Source organism: Heterocephalus glaber, unplaced genomic scaffold (assembly GCF_053883595.1).
Source record: "Heterocephalus glaber isolate CG9 unplaced genomic scaffold, H.glaber_assembly_v1.0 deba00001538, whole genome shotgun sequence".
Taxonomy (NCBI): Eukaryota; Metazoa; Chordata; class Mammalia; order Rodentia; family Bathyergidae; genus Heterocephalus; species Heterocephalus glaber.
Genome location: NW_028258333.1, coordinates 20,767,420 through 20,788,975, shown reverse-complemented (window position 1 = coordinate 20,788,975; position 21,556 = coordinate 20,767,420). Strand labels below are relative to the sequence as shown.

The following is a 21,556-nucleotide window of genomic DNA, read 5'->3' as shown; positions in this document are numbered from 1 at the left end:
CAAATTCATCTTCAATTTAACCACACTTGATAAACACACCACCGCCAAGCCTCTATCTGTGAGTTCTGCATCTATGCATTCAACCAAACATGGGCTGAAAATATTTGAAAAAATTGGATGTGTACTGAATATGTACAGACTTTTCTGCCTGTCCTTATCTCACAAACAGTACCATATAGTGTCATTTAACATAGCATTTATATTGTATTATGTAGTATAAGTAATCTAGAGAAGACTCAACATATATGGGAAGAAAAATACAGATTAGCGTGCAAATGCCATGCCCTGTTCTATAAAGGACTTGTGCATCGTTGAACATTGGTATCCACAGAGGATCCTGGAACCAGTCCCTTAACTAGTCCCCTCACAAGGGATCAGGAGAAATATGGAGCTTCTTTGAAATGTAGACTTCTCTACACATAATTGATTCCTTTTTTTTTCCAGTCCTGGGAATTGACCACAGGGCATCATGCATAGTAGGCAAAGACTACCACCAAGCTCCCTTCTTAGTCCTTTTTGTATGTATGTGTGTATGTATGTATGTGTGTATGTATGTATGTATGTGTGTGTATGTATGTATGTATAATACAGGAACTTATTAAGGTCCCCAAGGTGGCCTTCACCTTGTGATGCTCCTGCTTCAGGATAATAAGGAACTCGGTCACCAGCTTGTGTCAACAGTCCTGGATATCATTCTTTTTTTCCCAAAGAGATTCTCTGAACAAAAGCTGAGTAAAATATACAAAAAGTCATGATCATTAAGTGAAATATTCCTAAACTTCTCCACTGGAATCTTCATCATCTTGTTTTGAAGTGGCCAATCCTGCATATAGCACATATCATCTCTTTTCTGTTTCTTTTCTTCTCCTTCTCTTTCTTCACGTTCTTTTTCTTTTTTGCTCATTTTATTCAGTAAACATTACACTGTTAAATTAATAAACTGTCTCATGACAATTTTGTGAATGGGACAAGAGCCTGAAAGTACTGGGTACCATACTGTCTTATCAAAAAGCAGAGGATATTTGTCCCCAGTACATATTCCTAAACACAGAAAAGGCCAGTGAACATTGGGCAAAATAATTTACCCCAAAGGAGAGATTTGCTTGAAATTTCTCAGTCAATAAGTCAATGCTTCTGGGATTGTTTTTTGTTACACTTACCATCTCCTGTTGAGGTCTAATCATTTCTGCTCTCCCAAAATATTTTTCCTACTATGCTTCTTCTCCCATGTGCTTATACTCTGAAGATAGAAAGCATATAAGGTAGGATGGTCATATTTCCTTGGAGTTGATGGTGAACACAAAATAGTATCCATTGAGTAGTGAGAGAGGAGCTTAGAGGCCAAGAGGGACATTAGTATGATGGATAGAGTTTGGGTCCCTGGCAGGTGATGCCATAGATCCCAGAAACCCAGTCTTGCCCTTGGGTGTATTTTCCTGAAAACTGCTTACTGGGTGAGAATGGACAATGACCTCATATTTTCCGAACTTCCTGATCAGAACATTCAAATAATCCTTTGGGATATTAGCAGCCCAGTGTGCCATAGCTGTTTCTCAAGGCTGTTCTCCAGTGGTGACTCCTGTCCTGTATGGAGAAGAGATAATGCATTGGGTTCCATGGATGAAAAAAGCAGGGTGTGAAACAGATGAGTGTCTGTGTTTTGTGGAGAGGCATAAGGCATTTGGAAGAAGTCAAGGCCACTTTTTATCCATGTTCCCAGACTGAGGACCAGAGTCCATAGGCTACTACCCCAGATACATCCAGGAGGTGATTATTATGATGATGTGATCCCAGAAAAATCAGGTGAGGGTACTGAGGACAAAAGTGGTCTTTGAAGGTGAACAGTAAGAAGCAAGGTGGCTATAGAACAAGAAAGGAAGGACTTGGGAAGGCAGACATGGGGAAAAGAAAAGACAGCAGTTTGACAGGGATGGGCAATAAATGGAAAACTTGCAGAGCAGGAAGAGTTAGGAGATGAATCCAAGCATTGATGGGGAAAAGGTGACTCAAGCACAGTGCCTTTCCCCCAGGAGTGAGGGGGTGTAAGTGTGAAGGAGTTGATAGGCACAGTGGCAGGAGGCAGGGGCAAGAAGAATTGGGATGTGCTGTAGCTCAGCAAAGGTTAAGGATGGAACAATGACTTTGCATGGGACAAGACTGGAAGAAATTCATGGATTACCTGGAAGGAGGAAGTTGGGTTTAGAGAGTCAAAGGCTGAATACCAAAGACAGAAGCTGTACCCCAGGTGTGCATATGTTTCTTCAGGCCTGGTGGTACCACGTGGCCTCCCACCTTGGGCCTGTGTTCAGAAGAGGGAGACCAGTCTTGAGAGTCTGAGGAAGAGCTGCAGGAGAATCTCATGGGTCTCTATAATGGAGTTCCTGAGCTAGTACACTACTTCCTGTCTCAGTTGGCTGCCCAGAAGAAGCAAAAGATCTGGTCCTCCTCACAATCATAATGAGCAGTGGAGCAGGAGGAGGATCACCAGGAGTGTTCTGACTCAATCAGAGGGGCACTTTCATCCCCCCAACTAGGTCCTCTAGCTCCCAATGGAAGATGGAGTAGGAATCAGTGTGAAGAGGATGAGGAGGAGGAGGGTCCCAGTGCCTTGCAGTAGCACCCAGGAATAATCTCAGGCCCCATCTCAAAACAGTTGGAGGAATTATCTTTCTTTGGCAAAAGGACCCACAGAAATCATTGGTATAGCTAAGCCCTGTGATTTACACACATATGGGTATCATGGATAAGCCTTGCGGCCTCAAGAGGAAGGTGAAGATGAAGCACCAGTCCTCAGTGTTGCCTGAGCACCACACAGCCTTTTCCAGGCTGCTGGATAAGGAGACTTCACACAGCACTTCCATCCATTATGTAGGAAAAAGGAGATATCTGATCACCTCCTTCACCAGTGGAAAGGAGTGCTCTGTGAGCCTTGAGCTCTCAATTCCTGGAGGATTCAGGCACCATCTCTCGTCAAAACATAGATAACAGTCCTGTGACCATCATAGTAGAATATGACCTTGATGCTTTCTGCCTTTGGAGTTTTCAATTCATGTGCCTTGAAAAGCCATCACTGTCTGCTCTAAGGTCCTAACATGTAAGATAGTTGTTGCTACCCAGGCTCTTACTCTGTTACTCTTCCAGGGATCTCATGTACGAGCTCCTTCCCTCACCCAGTGCATGTCATTCTTCTTCCCCATCCATCTGACTCTGTCCCAAACCACAACCATTATGCATGCAGGTGAGGTTCTGATCCCCATCCTTTCAACCACACACACAAAAAAACTTTTCCAAGTCCCAACCTAACACTAAGCTCTCCTCACAGAGGATCCTGTTGTCAAAAGGTTCCTGTCCTGGGACATGAACCCAAGAGCATGTGGTAAGGTGAGGTCCTTCTCCCCTAGGATGGGCTGTCACTGTGGCATACGTAGAATGGGGAAGGCAGACTTTGAACCCCACAATCCTCCAGTCCTTCCTGGGAGCCCCAACCTCATCCTCCAACCTCAAGGCCACTTCAGGTCTCAACACTGTCTCCCTTCAAGATCTGGCTGATGGCAGATAGGATGGGCACACATTCCTCTCCCTGAATCCTCTGGTATGCAAGCCCAGGCCATGAACTTCCCTGGATTTGGCTTCTTGGCTTGGGCTTCCTGAAATGCCTGCTTCCTCCCCATAGCTCTGAGAAACCCATTTGCTCTAACTCAGAAGACCACCTTATCATATAAATGACCTCAATTCCCTGTCTTGACAGACCTTTGAGAGAGTCATCCTGAATGTAGTGGCGTCCCTTCTCCTGAATGTGCTTACCATTGCAGCTCACAGCATCTGTCAGTATGCTTCAACATCATGTTTCTCCATGAAGCCTGGTGGAGGCCTCCACCTTCACTTTATAGATTCAATCTTCTTTTTAGTGAGCCACAAGCTAGGAACAAGGGGAAAAGTGCATAATGTGCCCTTCTTATTCAACCTTGTTTTGTCTCTTTCATTTCTCTATAGGTTTTAATGTTACCATCAAATCCTTCCTGTCTCATAGGGTTCTAGTCCCTCCATTTGTTTTCTTCTACATGTTGTTATTTTCCATTGTATGGGTTCTGAATCTCAAAGAGATTCCACCCTTTTCACAGTGGTCCAGCAGGACATTTGTTACTGTTTTGTGTGCAAAACCTCAGGAATGTTAGAAACAGATGCCTTTGGTCTGTAATCTGCTGTCTAGGTGGGGCTTCTTCCTGCCTGTCCTGTCTGGGACACTGTGTTTCCTTGCCTTCATGGTTTCAAATCTTAATATTGGCCAATTTGTTAGTTTTTCTATGAAAAGTTTTAGGCACCACCTCAATTCTTGTTTGAACAGTTTTCTGCCAGGTATATCCTGAAAACTGGATGCCCAAGCTCAACATTAAAGATGGACCTTAGGTAATCTCTTTAGTACCTTTATGAATCACATACTAGTTCTTTGTCAGCAGTATTTACATGGGCATGAAAGACTGTTTGAATATTCAGGACAAAAGTGTACCCATTTGTGGACTGTGTAAGTAACAGAATTGAGAGTTGATATAAACCAGAATGTGCACTGATAGATGAGAGAAAGGAGAGTAAAGCTCCTTCAACCTATACATTTCTTAGTGTGTACAAGACCCCAAGCAACTCACTCTAAATAACTATTCTTTCAAAAGGCACAGAATACCTTCTTCAAACAGGCCCGATGGTGGACAGTTACCACACTGTAGACCAACCGGCAAGGACCTCTGTTCTTGGAGGCGTGTGGCACAGCTTACTCAGAGTCAAAAGACTACTGGGTTTGCAGCAAGTCACTGCCCTAGTTACTGTTCCTTACCTCCATAGAGAGGGATTTCATTATTCCTCAGTTTCAGCCTACTGCATTAGAACAGCAAATAGGAGGACCTTAAAAATTTTCTATTCTGACAAGATTTTCTACCCAAATTGCATTATCTTCAAGAAATACGAACTTTGCATTTATTCATAAATTTGCATCAGTGATCTCAATCGTGTTTTGATTACACTGAGTACCCAAACATGAACTTGCTACTGCAGACTCAAAGAGCTCCATTCTATCTTAAAAATGTAAATAGGTAAATGCACATTGTGCCCTAATACCTCTACCCTGATGGGGATCACCACAAGTGTGTCTCCTCCCCAGTTGCCAGCAGTACCCCAGTACTGTTGCTACCAGGGACACAGCTCAGGATTCCTTTCCTTGCCCGGCTCCCCAAGACTTAAGGCCATTTCTCCTTTTTCCATGTAAGATGCATTTCTTTGTTTATGGCCTGCCCTTTCTAATAAAAACATATAGCACACAATGAGTTTAGATATCCTGACCCACAAGTAGACTGTTAGAATGGCCTGTGCAAACTTACCATCACACATTCTCTTTGTTCTTAGTACTGTGGTCATCTGGTATAAGGAGGGTACATTTGGAAGTTGGTACAGTGTATATTAGCCTCCAACACAACTATTCTTATGAGGTTTTTCTCAGTTGCCTTTTTGGCATATATTGACTCTTAAATGGCAGCAGGGAGGTCCTGATTTTGGTGCCACCTAGTTCTGATGGCAGCTAGTGAAAAGCAGGAACCCCTGAAAAATACCCAGTGTCACAAGATAGCAAGTTCTTTTCTAAGTTTTACTATTTTTCCCACTTATTCTCTTAATGTGGACTGAATGCTCCAGTAGACTGAATTGTCTTTCACCCATGTTTGGTGGGTGAGATTGAGCTTATCAGTGATACAATAAGTCTTTTCTAGTTTCAGATTTTTCTTTCTCGTCCTTTGTCATAATGTTCTTGTGTCCTCGGGATGTTGTATTTTCTTTGTTCTAAAATTTTGCTTATATATTATGACCTTGTTAAATTAGGTATGCATCATTAAGCATTTTATCTAAGTGGTTGAAGTTTTAAAAACCTTTCTTTTCAGCAGGAAATATCCCTGTAGTAAGAGAAACTGCAATGGAAGGTGGAAAAGGATGCGACTTAAGTATTTCAAGTCATTCAAAAGCACACGGTATGACTTCCCTTAGCTTGTTTTTACTAATATATAATGCTAGTGATTTGATAAATACTATCTATATAATAAGGGGCATGATGTCAATATATTACTTATTGATAGCAGTTTTAAATGATGTTGTTGCTAATTTAAGGATAATATTTTTTAAAATTTCATAAGTTCCCAAAATTGTACAGTTAAACAGGTTAAGCCAGGTGTGGTGACACATGCTTGTAATTCTAGCACTCTAGGAGGCTGAGTCAGGAAGACCAAAAAATTCAAGCCCAACCTGGACAATGTAGTGACTCTGTCTCAAAATAAACTTAGCAAAGGCCAGGGATATAGCTCAGTGTGAAGGCCCTGGACTCAATCTTCACTCCTGAAAAAATGCACTATTTACTATTTACTATTTATTCAATCATATGTGTTCCATTCTAATGATTTTTGTTATCTTTATATATACCACCTGTTTCATCATATTTTTTTTCTTTAAATATGTTCAGTTTTAAGCTGGGCTGAGTACTCAGCCCAGTACTGGGGAGGCTGAGGCAGGAGGATCACTGAGAGCTCAAGGCCAGCCTGAACTACATAGAGAGACTTTGTCCCCAAAAACAAAGTTCCGTTTTTAAATTCATTTAAAAGGAAACTTTATATCAGTTATTAGTTAATATAACATAAAACTAATATACACTTCATACAATAAGAAAGTAATGATACAAATAAATGCAACAAAATAAAATTATTAAATTTTACCTATTGTTGGTGTATTGCATCTGAAATCTGCTTTGTCTTTGTTGAAAGGAGAGATTAGCAGATGTTAAAGACATTTTAAAAGCATACTAGAACCAGATGGAAACTTTTCCTTCACATAGAGTAATTTAAAAAATAAAAATGGAACACATTCCTTACTCTGTGATTCAGTGTCATTTAATGTGGAAACCTTTTAAACCACCATGTAAGAAATGCCTCTACCCTCTAGCTTCCTCACATGGAAGTTTCCTTCCAAGTTCTTAAGTTACATGACTATTTTTTTAGAAGGTAAGTGTATTTTTTTCCCAACAATTAAAAAACAGTGTCTATTGTTTTCCTTGTGAGTGCAGATCTGGCTGGTAAACCCAGTGAAGGAACACGTGTACTGTGTCATTCTGTCTCATTTTGTGGATTCCTCAGCTGTCCTCAGAACACATAGTGCTTCATAAGCCAAACTTGATATTATGGTATATTTTTTAATGTCATCATTCATATTTTAGAATGATTTTCCCTTTTGCAAAGAATTCTTGGAAAATTCACTTTTAAGTAACAAGTTCTATAGTAGGTTTGGCTGGTTTTGGTCCATTTAGTAAGGAAGTGAGTAAAGTCCTTCAATCTTGGTTATTATTACGCTTATAACAAATGTGAGATATGTGAGAAATGATGATGATGAATAGTGTCAAATTCCAGCACAGATGTGTGGTAAAGTATTAACTTTTCTATTTTATGGTTTTTAGAGATAGACACCAATTCCCTTTCTGGCTATGGCTCACCCTCACCTTTCTTTTTAAGTGCAAGTGATGACTTATGTGTATAAGTATATATATCCAGAGAGATGCATATATTTCTCACCTACATTGTGAAGACTGAGAGAAAGCCTTACAACAGAGTATCTGCTAAGCTAAATTACTATTACTTCTTATTTATATTGTTGAATCTTAGCAGTGTTAAGACCCATCCCAGTTTTCAGGATAAAGTAATAATGAGCTGTATACAACCACTCTGACCTTGGTTAATTATTTAACCCTCTCATCATTAAAACACACATAATAATACCTGCTTCTTAGGGTAGTGTGTGTTATGGGATTTGATACTCTAACATTTTTATTACAGGCACATAGAAAGAATTTAGTTAATGCTAATAGGATGATATGGGTGATAACACTTTCTGCTCAGGTCAGACCTGGATATATAAGCATCCTGTTTGAGATGTAGGGGTCATTCATCCATGTGTGGTGTGTGGTATAGGAAGCATCTCATCCTAGAGAGTCCTAAATCAGTGACAATACTGAAATTTAAAATAGCCAGATAAAAGTGTACCTGAAAGGTAATTTCTCTGTATTTTTCCCAGCCTTCACAATTAGCAGACATCTTGCAGCCTTTCAGTGTGACTCCTTACCAATCTGGGGCATTTTCAGTTTGGCTTGGCTACTTCAACTCTTCTTTTATCCTAGGGTCATCACCAGTGTTATCACCAAGGAAGCCTTCTCACCCAGTCATGGATTTTTTTTCAACTCACATCTTTTAGGTGACTCTTCTTCACCAGCAACTAATTCTACCCATACAGAGCCCCATGAAATCATTGTAGGTGATTGCTTTGGTTCTGATGAAAACCTTCAGAAGCTGGAAAATGTCCTTGATGTTTGGAGTTCTGATCTTAAGGTATTGCAGCTGTTCAGATGCAGTTGTTTAATTTAATATGTAGTGCAGTAGTTTTGCTCAAGTCTACTGTTTATTCTTCTTTCTCAAAGCTTTTCTTAAAAAAAACATCTTTAGAGAGATTGGGGATGTAGCTCAGCATACCTAGCATGCACCAGGCCCTGGGTTCAATTCCCAGCACCACAAAAACAGAAAAACAACAAACAAACAAAAGTTTAGTTTCCTGAGATGAGTCCCAAGTCTTAGGTTTGTGGGTCAGGTACATAGGTGCCACCTGGAGATCTGGTTAAACTGCAGCTTGATGCTCAGTAGGTCTTGGGCAGGACCCAAAATGATCCACTGCTCTCAAGCACCCAGATGATCCTGCAGTCTGGAAACCATACTTTAAATTCTAGGAATAACCTTGTAGCACAGTGTCTATTAGTCTCCTCCCTTTGGAACAGGTTTTATACTTCCAATAATGGTGTAAGTCCACTGGAGTCATATATACCCAACCATTCAAATTGTTCTGTGTTCAGTTAGCCATATGTGTTATTTGTTTGTTGTGAGAAATGATTATTTAGTCTTTTTACTTATGCTGGGCAGTAGAGTGAAGATGCAGCCACTTGAGGTAAGGTGACCAGTATGATAAGTGGTTTGGGGAAGATATCTTCAACTCCCACAGTTCCCACTACCACCTCTATCTAAACAGTGTCCTAGTCATCATGGCTCAGCCTAGCCTGCAGTTCTGAATTTCTTTCTTACCTGATCCATTTTAATGTGGACACTTAAGTCCTTGACTAGACAAAGGGATTTAATGAATGAGGCTGAAATTTTCTTTTAAAATATAAGATTTTATACCAAGTAACTTAAAATAGGAAAAAGCTGTTTTCTGGTAAATATGAACCACAAAGAGCCATGACTGTTGAACTTGCATACATCATAACTAGTGTGTTGTGACTTTTTACATGTTTTGTTGACTGCTTGCTGTGATTTTTAAATTTTTTAAAATTTTAGTTTGAAGTGGTATTAAGGAAGAACTACTTAATTGTTGTACATTTATTTTTCAGACAAACATTACATCTGAACTAAGCAAATGGAGATTTAATTTTATTGACTGGCACCAAATGGAAATGAAAAAAGAGAAGGAAAAACATGCAGCACATGTAAAGCAACTGTGCAGCCAGATCAATGACTTGAAGGAGCTGCAGAAAGACTTTGAAATTTCCATTAGGAGAAAAGATGAGGTCTTCTTTTTGTTTCTCTGGGGTTTTTTGTTGTTGTTGTTTGTTTGTTTTGAGACAGGATCTTGCTATGTGTTCCAGGCTGGCCTTGAACTTACTATGAAGCCCAGGCTGGCCTTGAACTCAAAGCAATCCTCCTGCCATAGCCTCCTGAGAGCTGAGATTGCAGGCATGTGCCGCCATGGCTAGCTTAATATCTCTTTTTTGATTGAGATCCAGTAAATGTTTCACTAAGTAATAAGTTCTAAGAACTGATGATTATTTAGCTCATATAAGATATAAACAGGAAATTGCTTCAGAAACTGGTAGGAAAATGAGTGCCTAGCCATAGGATGTATTCTTCCTAACCATGTCAGCGTGATGCCATTTTATCTTTACTTTGGCTTCGGTGTTCATGTTTTAAGAGTGTCTGCTAAATACAAGTGCACTGGTTTTTATCTTTCTATCCTTTTTTCCACTCTACCTGCCCTTTAAAGAACATCATAGAATAAATATTACCTACATTTTAAACTGTTCTTTTAGGGAATATTTTAAGCACTCAAATTCTTTCTTTACTACTGAAGTTAAACACAGAAAATGTCCCTACTTTCACTTTGTTGCCTCTTGAGATCTTGAGAGTAGAGTTGAAGTCTCTGCTAGTCTTTTGCCTCTTGATAGCACCTTGAGCAAAGCAGCTGGGCAACAAATTTCTGCAGTTCATGGATGGAGGGTAGCGGCTTCCAGAGAAGAGGGACTCGGGCAGACACCTCAGCCGCTGGTCTAAGGAAACAGCACCAAGGCGTTTCAGTGAACTATATGAAGATTGTGTGTTTTAAAAATATACACGTACTTCATTTTACAGGGTATAAAATTGCACATTTTGTTTAGTTTATTTTCTGAACTAATGTACACTAATGTCAGTCATTTTCTCTATTACCTTCAAAAAACCCTGTTCTAAAATTTTGTTTTCACATTATGTTGAATTTATGAAGATGAGTAAAGTGAACTGCCATCCAGCTTAAGAATAGAATATAATAGTTATCTTAGAACATGTGTCATTTCCTCTTTTGAAAAGAACAGTCACAAATGTCTCTTGATAAATGTGTCCAATTCACTAAATATCTTTTTAATATGATCATTTTCAGTTATTCAGTTCTTAGTAAGAGAGAATGTTCTTAGGATATAAAGGCCTTCATTTTTTTAAGAACAAAAATATCACTGAGGAAGGATATCAAAATGTTACTAATTATTTGCTTTTATAAAATTCTTAAACCACAAAATTGTTAACAGTTATTGAAAAATTCCTGTAGCAAGATAGTAAGTGCAAATGACTAGAAGATATTTAAAACCTAGTCCTGCTCACAAGTGTAGTGAATTTGTATATATAGCAAACCTTTCAAATGTACAATCGTTTTCCTGAATTAAATGTCAATAGGGATCCCGGGACCGCCCCCTCCTGCTCCCAGGCCCGAGGCAACCGGCCGAGATGGCCCGAGCCTCCGAGACAGCAGGAGAGCCGAAGCCGCCCTTCCCCGCCCAGAGACGCTCGGCGAGCGGCTGCTGCTGTGCCCGCGTGCTCCATGGGGAGGCAGTGGAGACTCTTGGCCGGCGGGCGGCTCAGAGGCCGGGGGCTGCCCCGGAACGCCTCCGCGGGGCCTGCTGCTGGGCTGATGTGCACTGCGCTGGCAGCCTACGCCTGCTGGGGACAGCTGCCGCCGCTTCCCTGGGCGTCCTCGGCCCCGCCGCGCCGGGCGGTGGGTGTGCTGCTGTGGTGGGAGCCCTTCGGGGGTCGCGGCCGAGCCTAGAGGCCGCCCCCCGACTGCTGGCTGCCCTTCAATATTAGCGGGTGCCGCCTGCTCACCGACCGCGCAGCCTACGGAGAGGCTCAAGCGGTGCTTTTCCACCACCGCGACCTGGTGTGGAGACCCCCCGACTGGCCCCTGCCTTGGGGTGCCCAGGTGCGCCGGGCAGAGGAGCTGCAGCTGCGCGTGTTAGACGACCCGGAGGAGGCGGCGATCTCCGGCCCCGGGCCCCCGGGCCAGCGCTGGGTGTAGATGAACTTCGAGTCACCCTCTCATTCTCTGGGGCTGCGGGCCCTGACTGGGAACCTCTTCAACTGGACGCTCTCATACCGCGCCAACTCTGATATCTTCCTGCCCTACCGCTACCTTTATCCCAGGAAACACTCTGGCGACCAGCCCATGGGCCTGGTCCCGCCGCTGCCCTGGAAACGAGGACTGGTGGCCTGGGTGGTGAGCCAGTGGGATGAGCGCCAGGCCAGGGTCCGCTACCACCAGCTGAGCCAGCACCTGCCGGTCGGTCGACGTGTTCGGCTGGGGCGGGCCTGGGCGGCCGGTGCCTGACAGCGGGCTTCTGCACACGTGGCCCTCTACGAGTTCTACCTGGCTTTAGAGAACTCTCAGCACCTGGATTATATTACTGAAAAGCTCTGGCGCAACTCCTTGGTGGCTGGGGCGGTGCTGGTGGTTCTAGCCCCAAACCATGCCAACTACAAGCGCTTTGTGCCCCGTGACTCCTTCATCCACGTGGGCGACTTCCCTAGTGCCTCTTCCCTCGCTGCCTACCTGCTTTTCCTCGACCGAAACCTGGCAGTCTACCGCCGCTACGTCCACTGGCGCCGGAGGTATGCGGTGCACATCATCTTCTGGGGCAAGCCTTGGTACAGGGCCTGCCAGGTAGTGCAGACTGCTGGGGACCAACCGAAGAGCTTTTGCAACTTGGCCAGCTGGTTTGAGTGGGGAAGCCACCTAGAATGTGACCATTTTGATCCTCTACTGGATTTTCTCCTCAACTGCTGCCAATTTGTGGGACTAAGTTCCCCAGTTGCCTATTTTTGCTCTCTGGGATTAAGGTGATTTACCAATTAATATTAATTAGCAAAAGGATCCTTGATGCTCATGGTCTTTCAAACAACTAGCAGTTGTGCTTCCTCTGTTGTAGGTGGGCATCTAGGAGCCTTTCCTTACCCAGTATAGATCTATACAAAAAGTCTTTGGGAAGGTTTCTTTGAATTTCCTCCTCTACCACAGGCCATATTTGTAGCCTATGTAGACTCTGAATCTCGTACATGCTGCTCCTCGACTCATATTTGCCTGAACCAAGGTGAAGCAGACCCCTGGTGTTTAGAAAGAGGGTTGGTGTGAGATAGTGGAAGGGCTGTGTCCCCATGTGGGTCTTTTTATTTTTTTGGTACCGGGCCTCAAACTCAGGTCCTTGCTCTTGCAAGGCAGGTGGCTGCACCACTGAGCTAAATCCCCAGCCCTGGGTCTTTTTCTTTGTTGGTTGGATTCCTCAAAGCCTCTGCTCTTGGGAAAGGTGAGGAGTACAGTTTATGAAGCCCCTGACTTTCTTAATAAGGACTGTTTGTTTCTTTCCCTTTGAATGGGAACAAGTGCTGGATTGTCCTTGGAGGAGAATTAAAATGAATATATGGGTGCACCTCACTTTATACAAGAAATGTATTCCTGAAAAGCTGCATCTAAATCACATCCCAAATTCAGTGCCCTAAGGGAGTTCAGTATTTTTTAATGGAACCCTGTGGAAAATCCCTTTACAATGTGAATAATCATCTAATTTATTTCTTCTGTCTTTATATTTTCCTATAAACTGGATTTAAAAAACATGAAAAGTACAAATGTGAAAATAAAGCACAAGCAACCTTCTTCTCCCCCTCTTCCCAGCAAAGCAGCCTGTGCTTACAAACGGAAGAGAAGAGAGCCAGTGTCACTTTCTACAAAATTATTTATTTCATGTCTTATTGGACCCAAAATTTCAACTGGAATGTCAGCCCTTCAGAGGTGCTGGCATTACCTGTGCAGAACAGTGACGGAGACGTTACTGCATTACGGAGCCATGCAAAAGGAAAAAAGCTTCATGGTGTCCATTAGGGATAGTTTTTGTTTCTGTCAGTTTTTAGTTAAATGTTTAGATCCTAGGGAGTGGAACTAAAACTAATGCCTACAATTAGCTTACTCTTTTGTTAAAGGCTAACTCTGCAGGCCTCACTTGGGTCCAGGAGTTTTCCTTGCTAGTCTGTAGAGTTGGAGAGCAGACCCTCACATTTCTAACATCCTTGAGGCTGTGCTGCAGGATCAAGCTCGGAAATACATGCATTGTCTGTATAGGTTGTTGATTGACCAGCATATTCAACAGGTGTTAGCGGGTGACTACACATTGCTAAACACTGGGCTTAAGGCCTTGGGGAAGATAAAAAAAAATGTATCAGGCAACATTCTTCTCTTTAGGGCTCTTAAAATCCACCACTGCCAAAAGTGAATGGTGACTTTGATAAAACAGTTGGCACAACCCATTTGATTACAGTGGGATTCTCAGTGCTACAGACCATAAATCAGTGATTAAAAGCCATTTGATTTAAAAAAATGTCAATAACTGTATTAATTTTCATATACAGAAACTTGTATTGGTTATGAACAAAATATGTGCACAATGACAGTTTCCTCTTATTCCCCTTTATTTGTTAATATGTAGTGTATTCACATGGTGAATTTTTGTGGTCTTTTTTAATAATAATAATAATAATAATAATGAAGCTAACTAGATGAATACAGTAGAGACTCATAGTTATTCTCTCTAGCACTTTTTGATATATTAGAAAATCATATTAACAATTATTATTGTAATATCACAATAATTAATTAGGTTAATTGCTCTTTACAGGTGATTTCCAGCTTGTCTCATGCCATCAGCAAACAAAAGGAAAGGACAGAGTTGACGCTAACATTCTTCCACTGGCAGATTGGCCATGTCAAATCCAGACAGGATGTAAGTATAAATAAAGACAAGATCTCTGACCAGTGTTAGACTTCTGAAAAAGGTTTTGGATCCTGCTTAGGCACTTACCCATTGCTGACATGCAGACCCTACACTCACAACTTAAAGGAGGAGAGGTTCGTATGGGCTCATGGCTTTTAGAGAATTCAGTCCGTGGTTGGCCAGCTCCAAGGCAGGAAGGGCATGGTGCAGGGAAAGCTGCTCATGTCATGGCAGGCAGGAAGTAGAGCAGGAAGGAGCCAGGCATGGAGATGCACCCTTCCAGTCATACTCCAGTGACCATCTCGTGCAGCCAGACCCCATCTCCCAACAGCAAGTCAGCTATAGCCCCAAAATTCCCACCTCTGAACACATGAAGTCTGGGGAGACATTCGCAATCTAAACCATAACAGAGCACTTACCAGAACTCTTGTTCAAGCAAAGAAAGATGTGTTTCCTAGTCAAAATGAATTTATGATATTGTTTCTCTTATTTGAAAGCAATTTGATTTTTATATAGTTTGCAAAAAACACTTCTCAGATTCTATAGACAAATGCATTATGATAGATACAGCATTTACTACTTCATTGCAGTTTAATAGAGATTGTGCCTGAATTATAAATGTCCTTCTAATGGGCCTTCTTTAGGAGATTTGACCTCAGATATGGTTATATGGAAAAATAATTTATAATGTTAAGTGTATCATATGCTTCTGTATTGTTTACCTGAGCCAGAGTAGTGCCGTGCACCTGTAGTCTCAGCTACACAAGAGGCTGAGGCAGGAGAATGGCTTTAGTCCATTTGTAGGCAGCTGGGCAACATAGCTAGACCCTTTCTTAAAAAAATAAAATACCTGAATACAACCTTTTCATTAAAAGATATTGCTATTCACACATTACAAAATATTGCAAATGTTTGTTGTGCAAATTGCTCTTAGCATGAGAATTGAAAAAGCCATGCCTCGATTTGATTTTTTTTATTTAAAAAATTAATTTTTTAAAAAATTAAATGAGTAATTTAAACCTGAACATCTTTAGTTTAATAAGAATTGAATCAATATATAAAAATAGTGAAGTGACCTCAAAGTAGAAAAACACGAGAGAGAGAGAGAGAGAGAGAGAGAGAGAGAGAGAGAGAGTCAGTCATAAATATAAGGGAAGGATATAAATATTTCCATGTATGTATGTTCCTGTGAGCTTGGAGTAGTTTCTTTATGTTAGGTTCCAAGAGATTAGTATGTATTTAGGAAAAAGTTATTGTTATCATGGAATAGAATTTTTCTTTAAGGATTTGTATTGGTCAGCTTTCTGTGCTGGGAAAAAATAACTGACACTGGCAGTTTAAAGAAAAAAGAGGTTTATTTCACTCACGTTTGGGCCCAGGATAGCTGGTTCCAAGGCGCAAATGCCCATACCAGAAGTTATGATACAGGAAAGTTCCTTAGCAGCCCCCCTCCCAGCCAGGAACAGAGAGCAGGGGAGGGGCCAGGCAAGGGGAAGAGGCCAGGATGAGAATGCACTCTTCTAGGTTACTCCTTCAGCGATCTTTGTCCTCCAACCAGGCCTTCATTCAGCTGGGAGGGCCTCAGTGGACCATCTAATCAACTTCCAGAGCCTCTTAATCCAGCCACATTGACATTCCAGGTTAACTAGCACGAGTATTTCCTAGTGCTTTTGTGTTTTAATTAATCCCAATGGCTCAGCTCTGCCTTCATTATGTTGAAACAAGTTGTTTAAAATGAATGTGCCATGCTTTGAAAGTAATTTGTCAAGTGACTCATATTGAAAACAAATATTTATTTAAAAGGTCATGCAAATTCATAGCTAAATTGGCAAGTTTCTGGTTTTCTTTGCTTTGGGTTTTTGTTTTTCCCCTGACCTGATTAGCTGCATTAAACCATGATGGAGGGATAAGGCAGGTCTGGCTTTTCCCATCCCCCATATGTGACTGAGGCCTGTCTCCTACCTGGTAAGCCTGTCCTCCCAGGTGCAGTTTGAGTACAGTATGGTTGACTAGGGTTGAATGATCCTGTGTGTACACTTACCACCGTGAATGTCTGTTATTACCACCAGTACAGGTTGTATGTTCCTTTTGTTTAGGTTTATGAAGGTAAACTACTGACCAGTACTTCCAGAGAATGTTACTGAAGAAAGTCTGGAAGAGCTGGCATTCTCTTGTGCAAAGGCAGTGGAAAGAAGTGGTAGAGCGAGTTTGTCAAGCAGGAGCTGAAGAATTTTGTATCCAGATTTCCAATGATTATGAGACCAAAGTTGCTATGGTAACCTCTTATATTTCACTTTCTTTTAATCCAATAAGAAAGATGAATAGGTTCATTATTAGTTTATAGTTAGTTTTCTCTTTTTACACTTTATATAGCCAAAAATAAAAACAACAAAAAAAGATTTTATCCTCATATTTAAATTTTATTCTTATAAGGTTGGTATAGCCAGGCATGGTGGTGAATGCCTATAATCCTAGCACCTGGGAGGCTGAGGCAGGAAAATTGCTGCAAGTTTGAGGCCAGCCCCTGAACTACATAGGGAGACCCTGTCTGAAAAAGAAAAAAAAAAGTTGGTCTAAAGCAGATGCACATATATTGGAATTATTTTTCTTTGACTTTTAATAATAAAATTAATAGTTTCCATGGGAAAATATTTAGGACCTAAAATGAAATTAGAACAATCTGAAAAATATAGTAGACTTCATGAAATAAATATTATAAGGAAAATTTACCATTATGGCACTAAATTCTTAATATTAAAAATAAATTTCAGGGCCGGGGATTTAGCTCAGTGGTTCCGATGCCTGCCTCACAAGCGCAAGGATCTGAGTTCAAGCTCTGGTACCAAAAGAATTAAAAATAAATAAATAAATAAATAAATAAATAAATAAATTTCATAATACAAAAAATTTTCTGCAATTCAAGTGACATGCAAAAATGTAGTCCCTATAGGTTTGGTCCAGGGGAAATATGGGCTGTACCCTAAATCCACTCTGCACTTTAAATTCTGTAGGTAACATTCATTTTCTAAAACTTCTCTACATGTTGCATTTAGGGTTTTGTTTTTGTGTTTGTTTTTTTCCAGAAGGAATTGGGGTATCTGTGGCTCATGTAAATAGATTATTTTGTGTAATATCCTACATAAGAGTTCTATGGTAAAAATGACATATTTTTATATAGAGAAAATAAACTGACAATGTTCAGTGAAACTGGTATAAAATTCTACTTATTTGAACCTTGACTTTATGGTTAGGAATGAAAATAGGTTTTTGATGAAGATAGTAGGTATAAAATGCAACTAAATTGAGTTACATAGCACAAGAGGTATATAGCAAAGTGTTTTTAATATTTTATATAAGAATAACCTCACAGTGAATATATATATATATTTTTTGTATTAAATTCTTTTACTGGTAAATTGTAGGTAAACAACACAATTACATTTCTCATTGGGAATTGGACCTTTACATAATGCATCTTGGTTCTTATCTTTTCCCCATTCCTACCCCTCCCTTCACGCCCTCCACGCTGCCCTATTTGCAAAGACTTTATTTCCATTTTTTCCATTTCTCATCATTTTTCCTTTCCCTTCTTTCCTTTCCCCTGTGCCTCCCACTACCCCTACCCCTTTGGACCTTTTCTTCCTGTTTTACATTATCGATTATTCATTCTAATCATTGGTACATTTTAGGTATACAATATAAGGACATTCATCATTGGAAATTTGCACCTTTACATAGTCTCTCTTGGTTCTTATTTTTCACCCTTGCCCAGCCCTCCCTTCAACCCCTTCAGTCCTCCCTATTTACAAAGATTTTGTTCCTATTTTTCCATTTTCTCATATTAATCCCATTCCCTTCTATCCTTTCCCCTACCCCTCCCACTTTCTTCCCCTTTGCCCCTTTTCTTCCTATTTCACATTACCTCTTATACACTTAGTCCTTATTAACACTTTCAGTTTCTCACACCAGAGAAACTATTCAGTATTTACACATGTATGTCCTATTTATTTCACTTAAGAGTATTGCCTCAATATGCATCCACTTAGCTATAAATATCTCTAATTTCTCATTTTTTATGGCCAAATAGTACTCCATTTTATTAAAAAACCACATTTTCCTTATCCAGTCTCCAGTTGATGGGCATTTGGGCTGTTTCCAAGTTTTAGCTATTAAAAACTGTGCCACTATGAACATGGGTGCACATATATCACTGTGGTATGATTCTTTTAATTCTTTGGGGAAGATACCCAGCAGTGGAATAGCGGGATCAAATGGGACTTCCAGTCCTAGTTCTTTAAGCTATCTCCATACTAATTTCCACAGTGGTTGCACCAGTCTACACTCCCATCAGCAGTGGAGCAGGGTTCCTCTTTCCCCACAGCCCCACCAGCACTTGTTATTGGTTGATTTCATGATAGGAGCCATTCTTTCTGGAGTGAAGTGGAATCTCAGCGTTGTTTTCATTTGCATCTCTCAAATGACCAGTGATGTTGAACATTTTTTCATGTATTTATTTGCTATTTCTACTTCTTTGTCTGAGAAATATCTGTTCATTTCAGATGCCCATTTTTGGATTGGGTCTTTAAATTTGGGAGGTCTGATCTTTGTAAGTTCTTTATAGATTCGAGATAGGAGACCTTTGTCTGAGGAAGAGCAGGTGAAGAATTTTTCCCACATTGTGTGTTGTCTCTTCACACTGCTCGTGGTTTCTCTTGCTGTGCAGAAGCCTTTTAATAACAAGAGATCCCACTTGTTGATTGTTTGTGCTAGTTCATGGGCAACTGAGGTTATGTTCATAAAATCTTTTCCTACACCGATGTCTTCAAGGGTTCTACCTAAACTCTGTTCCAACTGGTTCAGAGTTTCTATTTTAATATTTAGACCTTTAATCCATTTTGATTTTAGTTGAGTGCCTGGTGAGAGATATAGGTCTGGTTTTAATCTTTGGCAAGTTGAAGCCCAAGTTTTCCAGCACCATTTATTAAAGAGGCTATCTTTCCTCCAGTGAGGGTGTTTGGCTCCTTTGTTGAAGATGAGATGGCTGAGTGTGTCTGGCATTGTTTCTGCATCTTCTAATCTGTTTCACTGGTCTGCAGGTCTGTTTCTTTGCCAGTACCATGCTGTTTTTATCACAGTAACTTTGTAGTAGAGTTGCAGGTTGGGGATTGTGATACCCCCTGCCATGTCTCTATTACCTAGAATTGCTTTTGCTATTCTGGGTCTCTTCTTGTTCCAAATGAATTTTTGGATTGTTTTCTCAAGGTCCACGAAGTATGCTGCTGGGATCTCAATTGGAATTGCATTAAATCTATATAGCAGTTTTGGAAGTATGGCCATTTTCACTATATTAATCCTTCCTACCCAGGAGCAGGGGATATCTGTCCATTTTCTGATATCATCTTCAATCTCTCTTTTCAGAGTGCCATAGTTTTCAGGGAAGAGGTCTTTGATTTCTTTCATTAGGATCATTCCTAGGTATTTCAGTTTTTTGGATGCTATTGTGAAAGGAATTATTTGCCCTATTTCTCTCTCAGTGAGTCTGTCATTGGTGTAGAGGAAAGCTATTGATTTTTGTGTGTTGACCTTGTAACCAGCTACTTGACTGAATTTGGTTATTAAGTCTAGAAGACTTTTGGTGGAGTTCTTGGGGTCTTCTATATAGAGTATCATGTCATTTGCAAATAATGACAATATGACTTCTTCATTACCTATCTTTATTCCTTTTATTTCTTTCTCTTGTCTAATTGCCATGGCTAATGTTTCCAGAACTATATTGAACAAGAGAGGTGATAGTGGACATCCTTGTCTTGTTCCTGATTTCAGTGTGAAGGGTTTCAGTTTTTGACCATTTAGTATGATATTGGCTGTTGGTTTTTCATAGATGGCTTCTATCAGTTTGAAGTAGAGACCATCTATTCCAATTTTTTGTAGGGTTTTTATCATAAATGCATGTTGAATTTTGTCAAATGCTTTTTCTGCATCTATGGAGATAATCATATGGTTTTTGTCCTTGGCTCTGTTGATATAGTGTATTACATTGATTGATTTGTGTATATTGAACCATCCCTGCATCCCTGAGATGAATCCTACTTGATCAGGGTGTATGATCTTCTTGATGATCTTCTGCATTCTGTTTGCCATTATCTTATGAAGGATTTTTGCATCTATGTTCATTAGTGAGATTGGCCTGTAGTTCTCTTTTTCAGTTGGGTCTTTCTCTGCTTTGGGGATCAAGGTGATGCTTGCTTCCAGGAATGAATTTGGGAGTATTGCTTCCCTTTTAAATTCATTGAAGAGTTTAAAGAGTAGTGGCAGCAGTTCCTCTCTAAATGTCTTGTAGAATTCAGCAGTGAAGCCATCAGGGCCCGGGCTTTTCTTAGTTGATAAGTTTTTAATACATTTTCAATTTCATTGGTTGATATTGGGTTGTTCAGAATTTTTAGGTCTTCTTCATTCTACTTTGGTAATTTGTATGTATCTAGGAATCTGTCCATTTCTTCTGTGTTGTCCATCTTATTGGCGTGTAGGTTCTGGAAGTAGGTATTGATGATCCTCTGGATTTCTGCTGGGTCTGTTGTAATTTCACCCTTTTCATTCCTAATTGCATGGATTTGGGCCTTTTCTTTCCTTTTTCTGACAAGGTTGGCTAAAGGTTTGTCAATTTTGTTGATTCTTTCAAAGAACCAACTCTTGGCTTCATTGATTTTTTGTAGTGTTCTTTTAGTCTCCATTGCATTGATTTCTCCTCTGATCTTTATAATTTCCTCCCTTCTATGAGCTTTGGGGTTGTCCTGCTCTTCTTTTTCTAGAAGCTTGAGGTTCAGCATCAAGTTGTTTAATTGGGCTCGTTCTGTTTTCCTAATATGCGTATTCACTGCTATGAATTTCCCTTGTAAGACTGCTTTCATTGTGTCCCATAGATTGTGATATGTTGTATTGTCATTGTCATTTAATTGAAGGAACTGTCTAATTTCTTCTTTAATTTCCTCTGTGACCCATTGGTTATTCAGAAGTGTGTTGTTCAATTTCCATGTGTTTATGAAATTTTTTTGAGTTTCTTTTGCTATGGATCTCCAATTTCATCACACTATGGTCTGATAATATACAGGGGATAACTTCAATTCCTTTGCACTTAAACATGTTCTATGTGTATGTGGTCTA

General features: G+C 40.4%; 2 protein-coding genes across 6 annotated transcripts in view; both read left to right on the top strand.

The window, feature by feature from the left end:
* The first annotated feature begins 5,638 nt into the window (after window positions 1–5,638).
* Slc45a2 (solute carrier family 45 member 2) overlaps window positions 5,639–21,556 on the top strand; it is a 65,650-nt gene continuing 49,732 nt past the window's right edge. Inside the window, exons 1-6 of one of the 5 annotated variants that reach the window (XM_087189275.1) lie at window positions 5,639–6,008; window positions 8,195–8,402; window positions 9,449–9,625; window positions 11,037–12,245; window positions 14,300–14,404; window positions 16,492–16,670. The gene's annotated coding sequence lies outside the window, so the exon portion shown is untranslated. Of the gene's footprint in view, window positions 6,009–6,071; window positions 8,403–9,448; window positions 9,626–11,036; window positions 12,246–14,299; window positions 14,405–16,491; window positions 16,671–21,556 lie in introns of those variants that run through there. The other 4 variants (XM_087189279.1, XM_087189274.1, XM_087189276.1 and 1 more) reach the window with 4 other exon arrangements.
* Window positions 11,656–14,443, top strand: LOC147824501 (alpha-(1,3)-fucosyltransferase 4-like). The gene is made up of 3 exons (XM_087189214.1): window positions 11,656–11,916; window positions 12,049–12,297; window positions 14,300–14,443. The coding sequence occupies exons 1-3, from the start codon at window positions 11,656–11,658 to the stop codon at window positions 14,441–14,443; spliced, it is 654 nt and encodes a 217-aa protein (XP_087045340.1).

Bases quoted from the DNA above. Each gene is read 5' to 3' on its own strand.
- LOC147824501 (XM_087189214.1), top strand. From the start codon at position 11,656: ATGAACTTCGAGTCACCCTCTCATTCTCTGGGGCTGCGGGCCCTGACT. The intron at 11,917-12,048 runs GTCGGTCGACGT...ATTACTGAAAAG, and splicing joins AGCTGAGCCAGCACCTGCCG to CTCTGGCGCAACTCCTTGGT. The intron at 12,298-14,299 runs GTAGTGCAGACT...TGCTCTTTACAG, and splicing joins CTTGGTACAGGGCCTGCCAG to GTGATTTCCAGCTTGTCTCA.